This window comes from Trematomus bernacchii, unplaced genomic scaffold, assembly GCF_902827165.1.
Source record: "Trematomus bernacchii unplaced genomic scaffold, fTreBer1.1, whole genome shotgun sequence".
Classification (NCBI taxonomy): Eukaryota; Metazoa; Chordata; class Actinopteri; order Perciformes; family Nototheniidae; genus Trematomus; species Trematomus bernacchii.
This window is the reverse complement of record NW_022987342.1, coordinates 3,575,370-3,595,856: the sequence shown is the minus strand read 5'-3', so window position 1 is coordinate 3,595,856 and position 20,487 is coordinate 3,575,370. Positions and strand designations below refer to the sequence as shown.

At 40.1% G+C, this 20,487-nt stretch overlaps 3 protein-coding genes across 4 annotated transcripts in view; 2 read left to right on the top strand and 1 right to left on the bottom strand.

The window, feature by feature from the left end:
* Positions 1–621: 621 nt before the first annotated feature.
* LOC117481820 (serine/arginine repetitive matrix protein 2-like) lies at positions 622–14,309 on the bottom strand. Of its 2 annotated transcripts, XM_034129727.1 has the most exons (5): positions 13,738–14,309; positions 7,813–7,943; positions 7,632–7,722; positions 5,090–7,492; positions 622–4,453 (listed from the first exon to the last, which is right to left on the bottom strand). In XM_034129727.1, the coding sequence occupies exons 1-4, from the start codon at positions 14,012–14,014 to the stop codon at positions 6,084–6,086; spliced, it is 1,908 nt and encodes a 635-aa protein (XP_033985618.1). In that variant the 5' UTR covers positions 14,015–14,309; the 3' UTR covers positions 622–4,453; positions 5,090–6,083. The 2 variants fall into 2 exon arrangements, with proteins under 2 accessions (XP_033985618.1, XP_033985611.1); XM_034129720.1 differs by lacking the exons at positions 7,632–7,722; positions 7,813–7,943; positions 13,738–14,309 and having other exon boundaries at positions 5,090–6,087.
* Positions 14,310–14,420: 111 nt separating this feature from the next.
* si:ch73-109d9.2 (uncharacterized protein LOC565042 homolog) lies at positions 14,421–18,533 on the top strand. Its single transcript, XM_034129901.1, has 4 exons — positions 14,421–15,113; positions 15,595–15,725; positions 16,013–16,121; positions 17,058–18,533. The coding sequence occupies exons 1-4, from the start codon at positions 14,849–14,851 to the stop codon at positions 18,206–18,208; spliced, it is 1,656 nt and encodes a 551-aa protein (XP_033985792.1). The 5' UTR covers positions 14,421–14,848; the 3' UTR covers positions 18,209–18,533.
* Positions 18,534–19,787: 1,254 nt separating this feature from the next.
* si:ch73-109d9.3 (zinc finger and SCAN domain-containing protein 5C) overlaps positions 19,788–20,487 on the top strand; it is a 6,295-nt gene continuing 5,595 nt past the window's right edge. Inside the window, exon 1 of the mRNA XM_034129909.1 lies at positions 19,788–20,487. This exon is cut by the window's right edge and continues 84 nt beyond it. Coding sequence (XP_033985800.1) covers positions 20,280–20,487 — 208 coding nt within the window. The 5' untranslated portion in view covers positions 19,788–20,279.

The window sequence follows — 20,487 nt, the reverse complement described above, 5'->3', positions numbered from 1 at the left end:
TACATGCAAATGTATCATTGTAAAACAAAACTACCCTCTGCTTTAGTTATTGGTCCGTTAACAACATCAAAAGATCTTACTTTAACATTTTATTTCAGTCAGTGAGATTTTATGGTGATTTATATATTTTTCGATAGTCACATAATAGGAATTATGGATGTATAAAGGGGTGTGTAGGGGGGAAGGTTGGAGTAATGTTTTATTTAAATGGTTATTTAGGTAGTCAACTAAGATACCTAAAGCACCAGAGACATACATTTTGGTTAAAATTTGGAATATGATCATTGTCTTGAGTTTTAAACTACTGGGGTCAAATTGAAAGGGTGTAAAGTAAATCTGAGGATAACAGGAGGGTTAAGACTTTTAATTGTATGGCCAACGTTCAGCCATAAGCCTTCCTATGCTAATATGTATTGACAAACAGCACATGTATTGTTTGTTCCTTGCCAAAATTAAGAATTAAAAATTGGCCTACTCTTTTGTACCTATGGAAAAGTGAAAATGACCTAATGAATTGTGGATAAAGTATTTATTAATTCGACATGTTTTAAAATAAGTCGAACGATTTAAAAGAAAGAAGTTCCCACTGTAAAATTATACCATTGTCATGCATCGGCCATATTGATTTAAAAAGTCACATTTATTCAGACAAAGGGCATAGGAGCGGTTTAGTATGACACCTCTATATTTATTATCTGCTTTCTCAATGACAGAAAAGATAACAGACCAAGGAAATATACATAGTAATCAAATGAATTCAAACTAAAGGTTTAGAATTCTCAAAAAAAGTCTGGCCATTGTTGTCAGGGAGTTATTCAAGGGGTAGTATCCACTTTCAAAAAATTGAATGCAGGCAGAAAAATACATTTACAGAAGACATAACATGATATCTGTCCCTTGTAAAATAAAACAGTGTGCGACACAATGGCAATATAAGAAAATCAAAAAAGGAGAATTCCGCAAAAATACGACATTAAATCTGTATTTTTTCGTAAACAATATTTGAAACACTTGAAAGAAAAAGTTTTGTTTAGACTAATGGACACAGATAAATGCTTAAGTCGTGTTCCAGTGCTCTGATGTTTACAGAACATTTGAAAAAATAAATCGTTTCACCTCAAGAGAAATATGTGTGGTCATACCGAGCTGTATAATAACCATGGCCGTACATTCATTGTCTTTTTCAGGGATGGCTTCATTGGCTTCTTGTCCAGTGTGAAAGCACAATTGTAATTGCAGGTCTCCCTTGAAAAAGAGATCAATAATCTCAATGGGATACACCTGGATAAAAAAAGGTTTGAAATGAAATGAAATTGTTGTCGTATGTGTTACATTATTGCCCAAGCAAAATCTAGCAGATACAATACTTACAATTGCCTTTTTTTTTTTTTTTACAAAATGTTCACAAAGAAAATGGAAAACCAGTCCTTATGTAACAGTTCCGTCATTTCATGTTTTCTAGCAATTAAAATAAGACAAATAAATGAATAAATAATTTTTTTTTTTTTTTTAAATCAAGTGATATTACAACATCAAGTGATTTGAACATATCTGCTGTGAGAATACTTACAATTAAGGTTTTTAAAAATGTTATATCCAGTTGCTTTTGCAGCAATGCTTATCTGGCTATTCTGAGCCACAATCCTTTGTACAGCGGATTCATGAATAAAGTATGTTATTTCGAATGCAGCCCCAATGTTTTAATGTGAGCTTGCAAGTATGGATGATATCACTTGTTCTTTCCCAAAATTGAAAGGAAATTATTTGTTGAAATATTTGTAACTAAACTCAAATTAACTCTTGTTAAGAATGTAAAAGAGCTTATCTCCTTAAATGAAGTGATATTGAAGCCTTCTTACAGCTAATAACATCCTCAGAGGAAAAGGGTGGCATATTGGATGTCCATCTCTCATGGGATTTTATGAACATTTTTGACATGCTTTTTCAGGTGGCCTGACTGCTTGAAACTCTTATCACAGTGAGGACAGGCATGTGGTTTCTCCCCTGTGTGAATATACTTATGCCTTTTCAGGTTATTGGAGTCTAGAAATCCTTTCCCACAGTATGAACACCAGTGTCTCTTCTCTCCATTATGCCACCTTAAATGGATATTAAGTTCTACCCTCCTTGCGAATTTCTTTTCACAGAGGTTGCAATGAAATGGTTTCTCTCCAGTGTGCATCCGTAGGTGGGCTTCCACATCTCGTTTTGTGAAGAACCCTTTCTGGCAGATCTGGCAGACAAAAGGCTTGATCCTCCTGTGCACCATCTTGAGGTGTTTGGTGAGGCCGAAACTATAGACAAAGCCCTTCCCGCACTGTGGGCAGACATGGATCCTACCATTGCGGTGAACCCGTGCATGGCGTTTGAGACATTTCGAGTCTGGGAAGCCCTTCCCACAGAGCGTGCACGAGAAGGGTCGGTGCCCAGTGTGGAGACGAACATGGCTTTCTAGGGCTGCAACGCTGCTGAGGACACGGCCGCACTGCCCACACTGGTTCTTGAGCAGACGCCTACCAATGACTGATAAAGGCTGTAATGGTGACATAACAGTAGGTCCTCTGACAGGTATAGGGAAGAGAGAAACGCTTGGAGGGAAAACTAGCGGTTGATTCTGGGATTTGGGTGATTTTGTCTCTTTCTTCTCCCCAGCAGGAGGTGTTTTATTGGCTGATACTCTAGGAGGAGTCCAGATGGCTTTAGCTGTAATTTTTTTCGGAGTGTCACTGTTCTCTGCTGACTGGCTTGTTTTAGTTCCATTCTGCAACTTGGATTGACTGGAACTTCTCATTTTGGCCATTGTTTTGGCTTTTGCTGCTTTAGCCAACTTCTTAGCATTCACCACTCTTAAATTATTTTTAGGACCAGTAACATCTGGACTTAATCTTTTTTTTTTTGCAGGAGTGGATTCCCTTGTCTTTCTAGGACTGACACAACCTTTAGCCAATTTAGGCCACCTAATACTTGGGGAACCAGGGTTCAACTTAACCTCTTTAGTACTAGCCTCGTCTGAAGTTATTCTATACCCAGGACTGAAGGAATTGGTTTCCCCTTGAATCTGTGCACTGGTAGTAGCATCTTTAGGTAAGGTACATTTTCTACGGCAGAAAGAAGGCGACCCCTTGAAGATAATTTGAGGGCTAGTGCCAGTTTTACTTAAAGTAGTCCTCTTTGGGTCCACAGAAGTGGTTTCAGAACTTTTATTGCTAGCGCCATCTCTAGTTGAACTAATCCTCCCAGGACGCACAGAAATGCTGTCAGTCTTTTTTGAGCCAACACTTTCATTAGGTGAGCTACCCTTTATAGGACTTGCAGAAGTGGATCTTGTCTTTTTAGGGGTAGGACTTTCTTTAATTGAGATAGATTTTCTGGGACTCAGGGAAGTGGATTTATCTGTTTTAGAGCTAGCACTTTGTTTACTTAAGCTAGACTTCCTAGGGCTGACAGAAGTTGATTTTCTGTTTTTAGGGCTAGCACTTTCTTTAATTGAGATAGATTTTCTAGGACCCATGGAAGTGGATTTATCCGTTTTAGGGCTAGCACTTTGTTTACTTAAGCTAGACTTCCTAGGGCTGACAGAAGCTGATTTTCTGTTTTTAGGGCTAGCACTTTCTTTACTTAAGCTAGACCTCCTAGGGCTGACAGAAGCTGATTTTCTGTTTTTAGGGCTAGCACTTTCTTTACTTAAGCTAGACCTCCTAGGGCTGACAGAAGCTGATTTTCTGTTTTTAGGGCTAGCACTTTGTTTACTTAAGCTAGACTTCCTAGGGCTGACAGAAGCTGATTTTCTGTTTTTAGGGCTAGCACTTTGTTTACTTAAGCTAGACCTCCTAGGGCTGACAGAAGCTGATTTTCTGTTTTTAGGGCTAGCAATTTCTTTAATTGAGATAGATTTTCTAGGACCCATGGAAGTTGATTTATCCGTTTTAGAGCTAGTTAAAGTAAAGCTAGACATCCTAGGATACAGAGAAGTGGATCTTTTAGTTGTGGAGCCAACATCTACACCTGTAGACCGGCGAGTCAAAGGAGTGGACTCTCTAGTAGCCTTAAACCTCTTAGAACTGACCGGTGGATCACTAAAAGTCCTCTTGGATCCAACACTAGCTCCAGATTGTCCAGATCTCTTGGGAATAAAACGAACAGGGTGAACAGCTTTCCTGGCTGGAGATGTAACATCTTTAACCAATCCTGAGTCTTTTGGTATCAGGAAAATTGATTTTTTTGTTGTGTTTTCATTGGCTGGGCTGTCATTTTTTAATCTAGGATTTATAGGCCTTATAGCGCTGGTCTCTGTTTCTTTGCATGGATTCATTTTAGACCTTTGAGTTTGCAAGCGAGTTTTGAGATGACTTTGGAGCTTGTCCAAAATAGATTTGTTGTGGAACCTTTTCTTGTCACCAGTTATGGTGTCTTCAGAGGAAGCTGTGGCATCCATGGAGTCCTCTGAGGAAGCCTATAATAAAAAGGAAAGATAAAGAAAGAAATTTAGCAAAATGTTGCAAGAGTAGCCAAGAAATATATTAAGGTGCTCCCAAAACATCCAAGGCCATTGTGAGGAACATTTCAGGCCAGTGAATAAACACCAATGTTACCATTCACACCCAACATTTCACGAGTAATACAAGGGGCGTAGTTAGGAGCTTGAAACATTGGGGGCTTAGCCCAGCCCAGATTTGTCATGGGTGCTTGGAACATATTTGTCATTGACATACACAAATAAGGCGCCAAAAATGATCAAGGTTGTATCCATATATCGTTAAATTACTTGTTAATATAACAATGATTGAGGTCATATGATCAGATTGTACAGTAAGTCGATAAGGTAAAAATGATTGATGTGATTATCATATATTGCACAATAAGTAGATAACAGGAAAATGAATGAGATCATGACCATATGTCTGAAGACAGGTCAATAATTTAATTATTATGACAGACCGATGCCCAAACAATCAACACCATTACAGCCTGGTTAATTATTATTTCCCATGGAAGGCGTTCTTCCGAACATGTAGAATTAGTAATAGTACTTTATCCTTGAGACAATGGATTTGATAAACCGACAAACGAGTGATAACTCTTAACATACCTTTGTTGGGTCTTTCGTAACAGGTGTCACTGCCAGCTGTGCAAGGAACTGGGCTTTAGTCATCCATGAATGAGGAGTTGACATGTCCTCGGTGGCGATTGGAGTTAGATGCATGATGTCAGCCGATGATTTATTTTCTGTAGGTGTTGTATTGGGGGCCATTGTTGAGTTCTCAAAGTCTGGTCTTGACACCTCGGAAGGTGTTCTGCCTTCAGAGGATAATGATGCCTTCTCTTGAATACCTTTGGGCTTTTCTGCCATCTGAGAGATATTCACAGGCAGAACAACAGGAGTTTCTTTTAATCCGGGACATAACTCAGTGGATGACACAAGCGTCTTTGATGGCTGCGTTGACATAACCACAGATGATGGTTTCTCTTTTGTGATACCTTCTTTCAAGTTTTCAGAAGATCCATCTGTAGGCAGTCTAGAGACATTCACTGCTTCTTTGGCTGATATTGGAAATGAGAGCCTGGTTAATCTGACCACGGCAGAGAGTTTCTGTGCAACAGTTTTTTGCGTTATCACTGGAGGCACAGAGGTAGGCACTGGCCCCTCTGATGCGTTTAAACTGGGAATGTTTTCTGTAGGTGCTTTTATTAGCTCAGAAACGGAGTCTATTTGTTGGGGATATTCTAAAATAGGTTCCGATGTTTCACTCTTGTTTTGAAACAACACTTTGGTGTCTTCATCTGAAGCAATTTGTGGATTCACAGTAATCCTTAACTCCTGTGAAGGTGAAATCAAATCGGGCGATGACAGTGTAACAAGAGCATCTGATTTGGCTGTATCTTGCTTGGTTTTCGGAATGATGGTCTGTGAATGAAGCAGCCTTGACGCCACAGCTGACACTTCTCTTGGAATTATTATTGTGAATTGAGGTTGTTGTGTTGGCCCTGACAATGAGTCTTTTGCGGTTGTGGTTGACTGTGAAAGGTCAGCAGAAACCAATTTCACGGACGCAGCGTCTACTGTTGTCTGAGGAACAGAGTCTTTAAAAGGGGGTTCCGAGAAGCAAGCCGGCAGTTAAGGAGTCTGGAAGTATACTCTTCTTCTGTGCAGCAACAACTGTTGACACAACAGTAGGAGGCTGGGAGGGAGATGGTGCTCCTATTTTAGGAGGTTTTAAGAAGGATAATGATCTTGGCATGGCAATTATTTTACGAGAGACTGACTTGATCGTTTTGCTGGTTGCTACTGATGTTACCGGAGAAGCAGAAGATTGCTGTTGAAGTGCCCGCATAATGCTTTGAACCGCAACATGTGTTAAGGGAATTGAAGATATAGTAGGTGTAGATGGAATTACTATATGCTGTTGTTTTGGTAGGACAAAGTTGATGTTGGACTGAAGCTCATTGGTCGGAGTTATATCAGTATTCACAGGAGAGTCATTGTGTTTCTCTATTGTTGATTGGTCCTTTGTGGAGAGCTCTGTAACATCCAGCTTGCATGCAGCTTTACATGTTTCAATAGGAAGCGGTGGTGTCTGTTGCTCTGCTGCGACCTCGTCCACAGTTTGTAGGATGCCCACATGAGAAGCACTCTGGGTCTTAGCTGGTGCTGCCATATCCACTGTTGACTGATTCATAGCTTCAACTAATAGCATTGCATCCTGAAGAGTTACAGAGCTACGACGTTCTCTGGGCTGATCTTCAGGAGGGTTTAATGTTTCAATTGAAGATAAAGATTCAGTGAATGGAGTTTGAATCGAGATTTTTTCATTTTCCATGGAGAGTTGTTGAGGTTTAGAGGTTTTACCCTTTCTAGAGGAACATCTTTTACCTACAGATGGTACTGAAAAAGTCGGAGAACCATTTTCCTTCATAGGCTGTTGCTGATTTTTGGCTTGCTTTGGCGGACGTCCTCTTCTACGTGGGCCTGGCAACTCAGGCTGGGAACTACCCTCAGCGTCGCCACTTTTTGATTCTTCAAATGCTTTTCCTTTATTGAGTTGTTTACGTGGTGCACGTATTCGTTTCCCTGTAGTTTTAGGAGTAACATCAGCCTGTTCATTTACTGTTGTTTTGCCCTCCTTTGGACATTGTAGGTTGACCACTAATGGTTGCTCTTTTTCAAGAGGTTCAACCTCTGATTCATTATGAGCAACCACCGATTGGGGCTTTCCAGTTTTTATGAGTTCTCCCTGCGTTGCTGATATGTTTTGACTTACTTCAGAATCTTCTTCTATGTTGTTGTTTATGGAAGCAAGTGAGAAGACTATTGAAGGCACCAATTCAGGCAATTGATTCTGAGCTCCTTCGAGACCACTATTACTTCCCAAACAGGGTTGTTCTTGGGCTACTGGGGTCTCTTCTTGGGGCGTGGGTATTTCTCCAGTTGAACTTTCCTGGTTAACGAGATGCCCTCCAATTTCAGTTGCACAAGCAGAGGCCTGGGGTGAATCTACCAGTGAAAGAGACATTTTAGAGGAAACATTAGAAGAATAAAGGGAGAATGGTATGGAGCAAACCTTGACAAATTATGTCAATCTTACAAACTATCAAACTAGTTGAGAAAATAACAGTTAGTTTGAACTCTTTACCTGGTTGATCACCTGAAACTTGCCCGCAGACCACCATTTGCTCCACTTCCTCTTGCTTAACGACGGAATGCGACTGAGAATCATAGGAATCCTGCGGCAGAGGAATTATTTTTTTAATTTCAACAAGACAACATAGATGGAAAAAAAACAGTATTGATTTTTTTTTTTAATACAAACACACCTCCTGTTTGACAACTATAGAGACCATTTGAGTAGTTCCCTCATAGTTGTGGTCATGCAGAGTGTTCTCAATCTCCTGATGATTCACAGGTGGACATTGCTCCACCAGCATCATTCGGGAAGGAACAATATCTGTACAAATAAACACACGGAAAATAGGACAATTCGTTATTTCTGTGGCTTATGTCCTGAAACTTTCAAAAAATGTCAAAATGTCAAAAAGTGTAACACTGACAAATCCCTAAATACTGATCCAACCTATCAAATCAAATCAGGTTTTATTTATAAAGCACATTTAAAAGCGATTTTTGGTCGAGCCAAAGTGCTGTACATGTAATAAAAAACACATTACTACAAAACACAATAAACGACAATAAATTACAACAGATATAACTTAAAAAACAAAATAAGAATAAAACACACGGAAAAGTCAGGAGTCATGCTCCGCTCTAATTAGAAAGCCAGAGAGAAGAAGTGTGTTTTTAATGTGGATTTAAAAACCCCTACGGTCTGGGCCGACCTCACATGGAGGGGCAGAGTGTTCCAGATTTTTCTTTTTAAGGAGTGGCTTAACCACGGCATGTTTGAAGGCAGCTGGGACACATCCTGAGGTAAGAGAGGTGTTTAAAAGTAATAAAATACTTGCTCCAACTGATTCTAAAACATCTCTGAGAAGGCGAGAGGGAATGCTGTCTGAGATGCAGTTTTCTCAAACCTACTAAATTGTTTATGCTAAATGTCCCCTCCATCTGTGTTATGTACATGGTACTACATATTCTTAGATAGTTTGAGTTTTATGCTTGTAAGTAATAGTGTCACGTCAACAAATACCTTCGTACTATGTTGATGCCGAATTTCTGAAAAGGTGATGTGCCGGTTTCCGAAATGCTACTCCTTCTCCATAATGCCTGTAGTCAGGGCTCGGGATTAATTACCCTTTAAAATGTATTTATTTGTGTTTTTCGTTTTTGTGTTTTCCTTCATACCTACCATAATTTGGCACTTTATGCATTACAAGTCTTTATTTCTGACACATATTAGAGTATGCAACATAAAGAAAAACAAATGTTAAAGTACACCTATCATGCTATGTTAAGGCATATATTATGAGTCTCAGATATATACAAATATATAAAAACATGTCTATGATGTGTTTTGCTCAAAATACAAACAGATCATGCATTTTAGAAATCCCTCATATCCCTCTATTCCAGCCCTGTTAGAGAAAAAAAAAAGAGGAGGAGGAGGCGGAACTAATGCCTGATCAGAATTCTACCCGAGATAAAGTTAAAGTGCACCTATCATGCTATTTTTAGGCAATAGCATAGGTCTCAGATATATAAAAAACATGCCTATGAAGTGTTTTGCTCAAAATACCAAACAGATCACCCATTCTAGCCATGCCTCATATCCCTCTATTTCACTTCCTGTTTCAAAAGTGCTGATTTTGGGTATAAAGCTTGTGATAACAAATAAAAAAGGAGGGGGCTGAGCTCTTGCGGGACCCGGCAGCCACTGTCTAAACTAAATACTGCCGTGATGCAACACCATATCATGGATTATCAAGGATTATTTCTGAAACAGTATGGAGCTCAAAGGCTTTCTCTCTTGCCGGTTATACCACAAGGTGAGTTCCTTTTTATATATTGCTTCTTCACACACATGCTCTCTCCAGTACAGGTTAGCTCTGAGTGTTAGCGATGCTAATGTAAACACTGACCATATTACGTCCAAAACTGTCGGGCATTGCTTCTGATAGCAACTTTCTGTGGTGCCGTGGGTCCACATTTTCGATATTGCAACATATCGGACGCAAATCTGGATCAGCTCCGTTGTACCCCCGTTTTTAGAGATTTGGGTACGGAGGAAAAGAGAGGGTTTTATTTTCTGACGCTGCGTGAGTTCCCCGACACATATTTATGTATAAAAGACATAAAAAAGTGCATTTTGCATGATAGGACCCCTTTAGATTCTGCTGTGATAAAACACCATCCTGTTCTAAACCACATCAAGGATTATTTCTGAAACAGTATGGAGCTCAAATGATTTTTCTCTTGCGGGTTTATCACAAGGTGAGTTCCCTTTTTTATTTCCTGCTATTAAACACATGTGCTCTTCAGTACAGGTTAGCTCTGAGTGTTAGCGAGGCTTGCTAATGTAAACACAGACGAAATTACGTCCAAAACACGTCAGGCAATGTTTCTGATAGCAACTTTCTGTGGGTCCGCTGGTGTTTATCATTCAGCCCAAGTCAAACACTACTATTGTCTTTTGTGGTGACCTTTTCATGTTTTATCTAGAAATAGTGGTTTTAAACTGGCATTCCAGGGCAGGTCTTCATTACAAGTAGAAAGTGTTTGTGTTAGGTTCCTTGCTTAGTTTTTCTATAAAGATTGGGCTCTAAAATAGAAGAGAAACCATACAATGGTATCTTGGCTAACTGCTTTGACGCAGCGTTTTAAAGGGGACCTATCACGCAAAAACCCTTTCTCTTTTCCTCCGTACCCAAATCTTAAAAACGGGGGTACAACGAGCGGATACAGATTTGCTGCCGATATGACGTCAAATTGGAGGCGGACCCACAGAAAGTTGCTATCAGAAACAATGCCTGACGTGTTTTGGACGTAATCTCGTCTTTGTTTACATTAGCAAGCCTCGCTAACACTCAGAGCTAACCTGTACTGTAGAGCACATGTGTTTGAAAAGCAGGAAATTAAAAAAAAGGAACTCACCTTGTGATAAACCCGCAAGACAAAAAGCATTTGAGCTCCATACTGTTTCAGAAATAATCCTTGATGTGGTTTAGAACAGGATGCCGTTTTATCACAGCAGAATTGAACTTTATCTCCGGTAGAATTCTGATCAGGCATTAGCTCCGCCTCCCTTTTTCTTTTTTCAAGCTAAGGACCCAAGCAGTATGAGGAATGGCTACAATGGGTGATCTGTTTGGTATTTTAAGCAAAAAACTTCACAGACATGTTTTGTATAGGTATGGCCCTACAATATATTTTTCCAATATCGCATAATAGGTCCACTTTAAATCAAGTTGTGTCATTATGATTTTAAACAGCACTGTTGATTTACTTTAAATATTAAATACAATACAAATTAATATTGAGTTATTACTTTAATGCCTCATGTTCTCTTGCCTACACAAACACATAACAATTGGCATGGTCAACCTTTTTAGACAAATGGCTACATAGTATGATCATATCCTACCTACTGTTACAACATTTTTAGGGACAATTAGCATTCTTTAGAATGTGTCATGTAGAGATTTTAATATCTTTCCATTACAACTAGGGATGCTCCGATCGCCAATTTTGGGGCCGATTGCCGGAATCAGTATCGGCCGATACCGATCGCCGATCCGATGGAGTGGGGTGGGGGGCTATGGGGATCTTCCATTTAAAGTGATGTTTAAAACTCAGTTCAGTGTTTCCCCTACCATTGTCTTGGAGGGGCGCTGCGCCCCGCCAACGGAGCCCAGCGCCCCCCCTGAAATTCAAGGTGTTATATATAAAAAACATTTTTTTTATTTGGAACCAAATTGCAAACTAAGTTTTTGTTGATTTGGGCATATTTCCTGGACAGGCTACTTTGTACAGACAAAGTTAATAATAACTGTAATATTCCAGTTATAAACGACATGAATCAAAGATGTGTTGCTGTATTTTAGTGGTAAAAAAAGGCAGGCATCAGCAGAAGGAGGCGAGAGCGAGAGAGAGAGAGAGGAGAGATAGCGAGAGAGCGAGAGAGGAGAGAGAGAGAGAGAAGAGAGAGATGAGAGAGAGATAGAGAGAGATATAGATATGAATATGAGAGAGAGAGAGATAGAGAGAGAGAGAGAGAGAGAGAGAGATAGAGAGAGAGATAGAGAGATATAGATAGAATATATATATATATATATATAATATATATATAGATATATATATATATATATATATATATATATATATATATATATATATATATATATATATATATATATATATATATATATATATATATATATATTACACAGTGCCGAACGCTGGCATTTCTCCTCCTACTTGAAAGACTACGGAGGGATAGGGTCTGCAAAATTAGTTTGTGTGTGTATATATGCTCTGAACGTTCCACTTCCAGCCTGCCCGACATTACCTTACGGCTGCGTTGCGTGAAAAATAGGATTCATCCTAATTTTAGAGGAGCCCTGCGCCGAGAAGCTTCTGAGCTGTAACACGCCGCGTGTGGTGGAATAGCACCCATTGACTAGAGTGGCCGCGATCGCCGTGGCGCAGCCGTAACGCGCCGCAGACGGACCCGGTGGAATCTAGGGGTTAGTGTGTGTTTTGCGCCACTCACCGGTCCGTCACAGCGGGCGTCACACCGCTATTTTACTGTCTTTTTCGGACACCTTAAAGTGGACCTATCATGCTATATTTAAATGATATATTGTAGGGCCATACCTATATAAGGTATATTTATACGTTTCGGTTTTCAAAATACCAAACAGATCATGCATTTTAGCCATGCCTCATTTCGCTCTATTTGCTGTTCTCCAGCCCTGTTTTTGCAGGGGGCTGATTCTGTGAGCTGCAGCTGACCACGCCCCCCTGCAGGAGAGGGGAGCTGCTCTGATCAAGTCAGAAGAGGGGGAGAAAAATAGATCTCTGTCCTCCGTGTTTTATTATAGCCTATTATTATATAGAGTCGTTATTCATTTGTTTTAAAGCTCAATAAATAACAAAGAAGACCTTTGACCGGCACTTTTCTAATTTTGTCCAGAAGATTTAAACTTTAACGGACATCTTGACCGGCGAAAGAAAACCTAACTGAAACTCTGCCGCACGGTCCCCTCGTTCCTTGGAAGAGGTGGGTGTTTGTCATCTGCTGGTGGACTAACCGGAGAGAATTACAGTGCTTGCCTCGACGGAGAGGGATTGCATTGAATTAAAGCAGCAGGAGCAAACGCTTGCCTCAGGGAGGGAGAAAAAAAGCCACAGTGGAGAATAAACAGAAGGGTAACCATGCGTGGGAAGTCTTCTTCGCTGCTTTTGTGGCAGACTACAGCGCCACTTACAGGCCTGGCATATGTACTACAGCGTCTCCAGCACTTTCGAGCGGCAATGGCCGGCCGTGGCCCAACCCCACATTCCCCTGATAGGTGGAGAGTTGGCCCAATAGCCGTAGTCCTGACGTCAGGACAGTGTTCAAATCTGGATCAGTTTTTTTATCAGATCCGTTGCAGCCCCTTTTTTTAGAGATTTGGGTATGGAGGAAAATAGAGAGGGTTGTGTTTTCTGACACTTGGTGAGTTCCCTGGAACACCGGGGACACATATTCATGTATAAAAGACGTACAAAAGTGCATTTTGCATGATAGGTCCCCTTTAAATAAAATACTGCCAGACTGGTGAAGCCATTTTGGCGAGCTTGTTTTGCCGTGCACAGAGAAAAGTGTCATGTATTTTACGTTATGTGATCGGCATTTATAGAGAGCACCGATCGATCGGCATAGAGTGAATATCGGCCGATATCGATCGACGGCCGATCGATCGGAGCATCCCTAATTACAACCTTATTAAACTCTACGTTATGTGAATTGTGATTAAATAAAGAAGTCAAAATGGTAGGCCTACTGATTATACAATGTATAATGTTAGCATCTTAGTGCTGTATACTCCCATAATGTTACAGGCCAATATTGCTGTTGGTACATCCGGTTACAAAGCCGTTAGCGGAAATAGCATTGTATGGTTTCCCTCGAATTTTGAACCCCATGCCTTAGAAATAACTAAGTTAGGCGAAGATATTTTATACGTCAATAGCCATGGGCTGCTTTTTGTATTCAACAGAACCACCTACTTGTGGCACTAACAGAAAAGTATGTTAGTTAGGAAAGCCATGCTTGTTGTGGATAGTAAGGCATCACAACTCACCGCATTGAATAGCTTGATCACGTTTCTCAGAGCCGTCGCTGGGCCCTGGAGGAGGCTCACTTTCTCCGGAAACGATAAAAACAGTTCGTTGATTTCTCTCCATCTCAAACTGCCAGCATCTTGTTTTGAGTTCCTCGTTCTCCGTTTTCATCTTGGATATTTCGGCCTTCAGCTCGTCGACCATACTTTCGAAAAGTTTCGTAGTCTCTGCGATTGCAGCCTTTAGCATACTCTCCATGACGGAGGAGTATTTCGTCTGAAAATCGTCCGCAGACATTATTGTATCTTGGTATAGTGCACCGTTCCTGCGAAATTCGATATAAGTCCACTTCTATCAGTACATGTCCTATACCGTTAGTAAAAACACGACATTAGGTGCTGCCCCATCATGGCTCCTTCTCGTTGTGGTCGGACGGCGGTCTCTGCTTTGTGTGACGCAGGACGACGCATCCGGGGGGACTGAAGATAACATCCGGTGCTACGCTTTAATACCTACAATTGTGTTTTATATATATACCTTAAGTAAGAAAATAATAATCGGGTGCATGTGTCAGTAATACATTATCAATGTTGCTCTGCTTGCCAAATCCAGACCAGGAAGTACCAGTCTAAAAGACTCCCTTTATTCGTAAACTATTAGAATTGTCCCAACTTCCTATCCGTATATTTCTAATACCGGAAGTGCGGTTGTTTACGGAACAAAAGGAAGTGGTAAAGCTTAACGGAATTTGCAACGTTGGATAAGGAATTGAATTACTTTTGCCAACAAAGCCAACTCGCACTGAACATAAACATTAGTCATGTTATGTATTCATGTTATTGTTTGCTACATTTGCTTACTGCGTGTAGTTCAAAATGTGTAACGTTAGTGGAAACACCAGTGCAGCAAGCTAGTTAGCTAACGTTGGCAAACTACTGTTTGTTTAGCATTACCTTAGGATTGTTATAAGGAAAGCACCCAAACGGGACTTGTGGACGGGCCGACATACGAGTACATCCTGTTTAACGTTACATAGACTGAAACCCGTGTTGAATACACTGGCACAACCAGTTTAAAGAGACCAGCGCTAGCTGACAGCTGCTACTGTACTACAGTCTTGAAGTTGGCACAATGGCCGAAACTATTGTCACGTTTCAGTCCCAACTTTCTGGTGTTATGGAGACGGTCTTCAAAGCAGCAATGTATGAGATCACCCGGCTGGTGGAGGACAGTTTTCTGGAAGAGGTTACACGGTGCAGGGAGCAAGTGGAGTCCCTGAAGAGGCGGCTGAAGTGGTCAGAGGGTCGGCGTAAAGAAAGAGAGGGAGAAAGGAGGGGAAGGTGTCTCGACTGCGGGAGAGTAGAGGTGTCCGGCGAGGAAACCCCCAAAGTGTTAGGTGAGTCTGTCTGGTGGTGATACTCGACTTTAACATATACTGTGATCGATACTCAAATTGCTTTGGTGTATGGTGTTTCAAACATAAACAGTAAACACCATAGGGACATAAGTTGTATTATTCCACTTCAAGTTTTGTGTTGCACTAAATGTTTGTTCCCTCTCAATGCCAAAGAGCCGACAAACAAGTTTAGCAACAAGCTGGTGAAAATACAGAAGCAGTTGGCAACTAAGGAGCCAGATTGCTAATCTTGCTCTGAGTTAGATGGATGTGTTAGCATTGTTTTGGCTGTATAGCAGAACAAGGATGCAAATGATGTATCTCACATCTAATCAAATTCAATAGAAATGTTGATTATAGCTATATCCACACCATTAGAGTGTTACCCATTGTTAGCCTTCCTAAATCTTCCAAACACAAATGGGAATATTCATGCCTCAATCATTTAAATAAAACATATTTTACCTATCTTCTCCTACAGATAAAAGTCTCAAACAGGAAAGTGTGACGCAAGAAGAGATGAGTGGTCCCCAAGAGAGTGATGGAGAGACACAGGGCCGTGAAGCAGACGAGGCAAGACCAGAGTCTCACAGAGCCCTGAAGGCAACACAGGTACAGGGCAGTTTGTCTCACTTGTATAGCTTCAGTAAGTTAGGTTTAAAATGTTTCAGGGGTTAATGTATGTTCGTAACAGATACATTTTTAGTATTTTGTTTAAATGTTCTGCAATAATTACTCTACTACTTTTATTTCTCAAAATATGGATACAGAATTAAACCATTCAGCTGTCTTTTTGTATTTTATTTCTTGCAAGAAAGTTCATTCAGTCATACAGAGAGCATACTATCTGTCTAGTCAAGTTAAACCTTCTCATTAATGTCTTTCTGCTCCTCTTACAGTCTTCAGGTGTACAGGGTGAAAAGCTGAATAGATTGTTCAAGGAGGAAGCCCTTCAGATCACGCCAGAAGCGAATGTGTCTGAGGAGAGATGGGGAGGACATTTGGATGGTCAGTGTTTTAATATTCCAAAGAGAAATGTTACCCCTAAATACAAAATATAATTGTATTTCTTGTACCTTTTATCACTCAAACATTTTTGGTGTGAGCTTCAGAGATTTAGCCCAAAAATATATTTCATAAACTAAATTTCATACACAATAATTAATTATTTAAGATATTCCACAGACTTTGTAGTCAGCAGTTTCATCTAAGAACTATTTTCTTTATACCCTATCACTATGCAGGTGGAAGCGTGCATATACTCATGAACAAGAGGCTTTTTTACACATGAAGGTTAAACCATTAATTGCATCCTCCTTGGCCAAGTGGCATCTAGTTCTATTTTATTTAAGAGAAGGAAGACCTTTCTTAGGTTGTTATTCCATCTACATTATATGACATCCAATTACATTTAGCTGACCTTTTTTTATCCAGAGCAACATGCAATGAGTGCATTAAACCATGAAAAAACGAACTCAGAAAAACAAATATCATGCAGGTGCATTAGCTACTAATTAGCCAAAAGCATGGTAAGTTCTACTGCATTACAGTAGCTTCTAATAAGCAAGTGCTACCTACAGAGGAGAGTTTTTTTTTAAATTAGTATTATTAATCTAGATTGATAAATAGAAGAAGAAAATGTATACAAGTGAAGCACATATTTCAGATTTTTGGGAGATCTGTCCCTGTATTTTCAATCACCTAACATAAGTATATAGTCATTTCTACAGTACTAGTTTATAGGACAACTATACAAGATATGTATTATTATTTATCTTTATTGACAAGATAGATACTACTAGAAATATGTATTTGTGATGTTTGGGTGATATGTCCTTGAATTTTTTATGCATAACTATACAGCTATTTGTTACAGTTTTTAGTTGGAGTTTCTTCTTTGTAACAACATATCCCTAATTGTTGGAAATCCTCTCCTGCTATCAGAGGGACCAGGTCTGCCAGGGCCCAGTAAGCGCTTCAGTGTCCAGAAAACCCCAAAGTGCCACATTAGCTGGGAAACTGGCTACGACCAGAGTCCAGAATCAGGCCAACACAGATGCCCAGGCGACCCATCTGAACCGGTTTTCCTGAACAGGTATGGCATGGAAGATTATGGTGGCTTTGACAAGACCGGCTATGGAGACTCCAATATGATTGACATGGGTAACCTGGACGGGTTACAAGGGTCGCCATCGCAGTTGGGTCAGGATTCGAGTTACATGGGGCACTACGAGGGGGATGTGGAAGCACCAAAAGGAGCCGAGCATCACGTTTACCAAACGGGTGCCGTGCGAAACAGAAGGGGCGCGGTCGGTTTAACTGCAGGGTCTCCCTCAAGGACAAACATTGATGGAGGTGGAGAGCTCAGCTGTTTATTGATTAATGAGAAGGGGTATCTACAAGACCAAAGCATTTTGTTCCCAGAACATGTTACTGGTGATCAAGTAGGCAGGTTGAATTTCAGGGGTCAGGGACTTCGCGCTGAACCTTCTTCAGAGGATATATATGCGCCGTCATACAGTGATACCTTAAACCTGGGAGAGAAGCTGCAGCATCAGGCGGGAGGGAGAGGGGGGAGGAGGCATGCTTGTAACCTTTGCTCCATGACCTTCCATGATTCGGCCTTACTAAAGGCCCACAAACAAACGCACAAAGGCCCCTCACAAGCGCCGCCATATTCCTGCACACAGTGCGGAAAGACCTTCTCACAAGCTTGCAACCTCAAAGTCCACCAGAGGATTCACTCGGGGCAGGGGCTCCACCTCTGTAGCCACTGCGGGAAAGGTTTCCCGTCTTTCGCGGACCTAAAGACGCACAAGTGCAGCCAAACGGGGGACAAACCTTACAGCTGCACCGTGTGTGGGAACAAGTTCAGCCGCCTCTGGAATCTGAAACTGCACCGAAGGATTCACACACAGGAGAAACCACATCGGTGCACCATGTGCGATAAGAGCTTCACGCGGGCGGACATATTGAAGGTTCATCAGCGCACACACACGGGGGAGCGGCCATACTGCTGCACTGTGTGCGGCCTCAGCTTCAAACGCTTGGACCATCTGAAGTCACATCAACGGAAACATGCGACAGATTGTTAAATCAAGGGACGTTTGGAGAGACTGTTAAAAATTACAATATTGTTTATTTTATAAGGACATTTGAAAATCATTGCTTTCATTTATGAGTCATGGATGTTTTTTTTCTTCTCTTCATTGTCAAATGCTTTCTTGTTTTTCTATTCAAACTAATTTTGGTCGTGGTTAAAATATAAGACACTGATAAAACACCTCTTATGTGTACCCATGTATTGCTGGATATGTTGTTCCAGACAGAAAAAAACTACTTTCATTTTCATAATCATTGTTATTACATTACAGAATTAAAATAAAACCAAATAATGATGTTGTTTTTTTTCCCCAAAAATGTGCTTTTTATGTTTCACTCAATGAACTTACTTGAAAGTATTAATTGTTTTTTGGAAAAAACCATAGGACAATTACATTTTAGGTAATAACCCTGCTACTTCTTATTTAATTGCCTTTATTACAGAATTCCTTAAAGTCTTACAAATTCAAAAAGATGTAAGACAGATTTAATGCCTGAAGCTTTAATTCTAATCTATAAACCTATAATGCTGACTATGCAGATGAGGATTGTAGGAACAAAGACACATTAAGGTAGCATGATCAAGATTTAAGAAGTTAGATAAATAGTTGCAGGGTTCTTAAATAAATGATCTCTCTAGATTGAATTTAAGTGGTATCTTTTTTTCAGTAGAGCTTGACCCTTTTGCTAGAAGAAGGATGGAAGGTGTTTAAGAGGAAGGAAAGCAGTTTCACAGAAGTCAGAGGTTGGTCTAAATTAGTTTTTATTTGTGGCTCTTTTCTGAGAGAAACTATTTTATTATATACATCAAACCCCTTTTCCTGAAAGGGGAAAATAAAAGGAAACTTAAACTTAAATTCTAGTTGTTAATATTGATTAACCAATTAACTTAAAAGTACTCATGGATGTTGAAAAATGTGAATCAGAACCACATGTGAGTGTGATGCCTCAAAGTGAAAGGAATTCTGAACCTCTATAGATTAAATCAAATATTTATCAAGTTTTGTCTGTTTTTTCTATTATATGTTTGTCAAATTCATCCCAGTCAACACGTTGTGACTGCTCCTAAATGGTTGATCAAAACATTCTATTGGGCCCAGCATACTGAAAAAATACATCTTTAAAAATACAAATTTAACCAAGTGGATAATAAAGAGAGTAAACATTTACACTTTTTTTGGCAGCCTTATATCATTATGAAGAACCCTATCAAATAATTTTAGCAAGACAGAAGTTGTTCTGATTGGAAGTTTTCATTTCATGACACAGATAAGTCACTCAATGTCAGCAATATTGTCAATGCAATATTCAGGAATTATTCAAAACTAATGTTTTGGGCGAGACATTTTAACCCATTAAAGTTATCAAAATGTGGTAAGAAATGTCAATATTAAGAAAAGTATAGATTCATTACATTGCAGCACTCATCATTTAGTATAAAGTCCAAACACTTCTTCAAGTTACATTGACTGCCTGGCGCAGCCTATGGGTTTCCCTTTTATTAAAACGCGTTTTGTTATTCACTCAAACCTAAGAGAAGGCCACCGTACCACGTCTTGCGTGACGTCACGAGCAAAAACAAGAACCATCAGTGATTGATGAAAAGCTAATCCCGTTTAACGTTTAGTACACATTAATCTGCTACATTTAAAACCCAAGGTTTGGCTCGACTATGGTTTATATAATAAGTCGTTGTGTTAAGTTACCTTATGTTGACAGTGTAACGCCGCTAAGGTTTATAAGCATACAAATGCTACCGTTAAGCTAAGGAGTCACATTAGCTGGCTAGCCAGGTGACAATATGAATTGTTATGAAGGTATTTCGCGTCAGTAAACAGTTTATTAGTCATCGTTAATTCCAATTTTTAACCCCAGTAATTTGATTTATATCATTGTATTGCTCCTTAAGGAAAATTAGAACAACATCAAGTGGATGTCTGACAACTGGTTTACAACGTAAACAACCTGTTGTAGCCATTTTCAAGAATAACAATTAAATTGGGTCTTTACTCCTTCGCTCTAATTATTATTTTAATAAGACACTGGACCCTGATAGCCTACACCATGTCGGACCTGGACACCCTCATTGTAACTTTCCAGACCCAGCTCTCGGATGTGATGGAGACCGTGGTGAAGACAGCCATGTTTGAGGTCACCAGGCTGGTAGAAGACGGCTTCTTGGAGGAGATGCAGCGCAGGAACCAGGAGGTGGAGGCCCTGAGGATGGAGCTGCAATGGGCTGAGAGGAAAATAAGGGACCAAGGTGGGAACA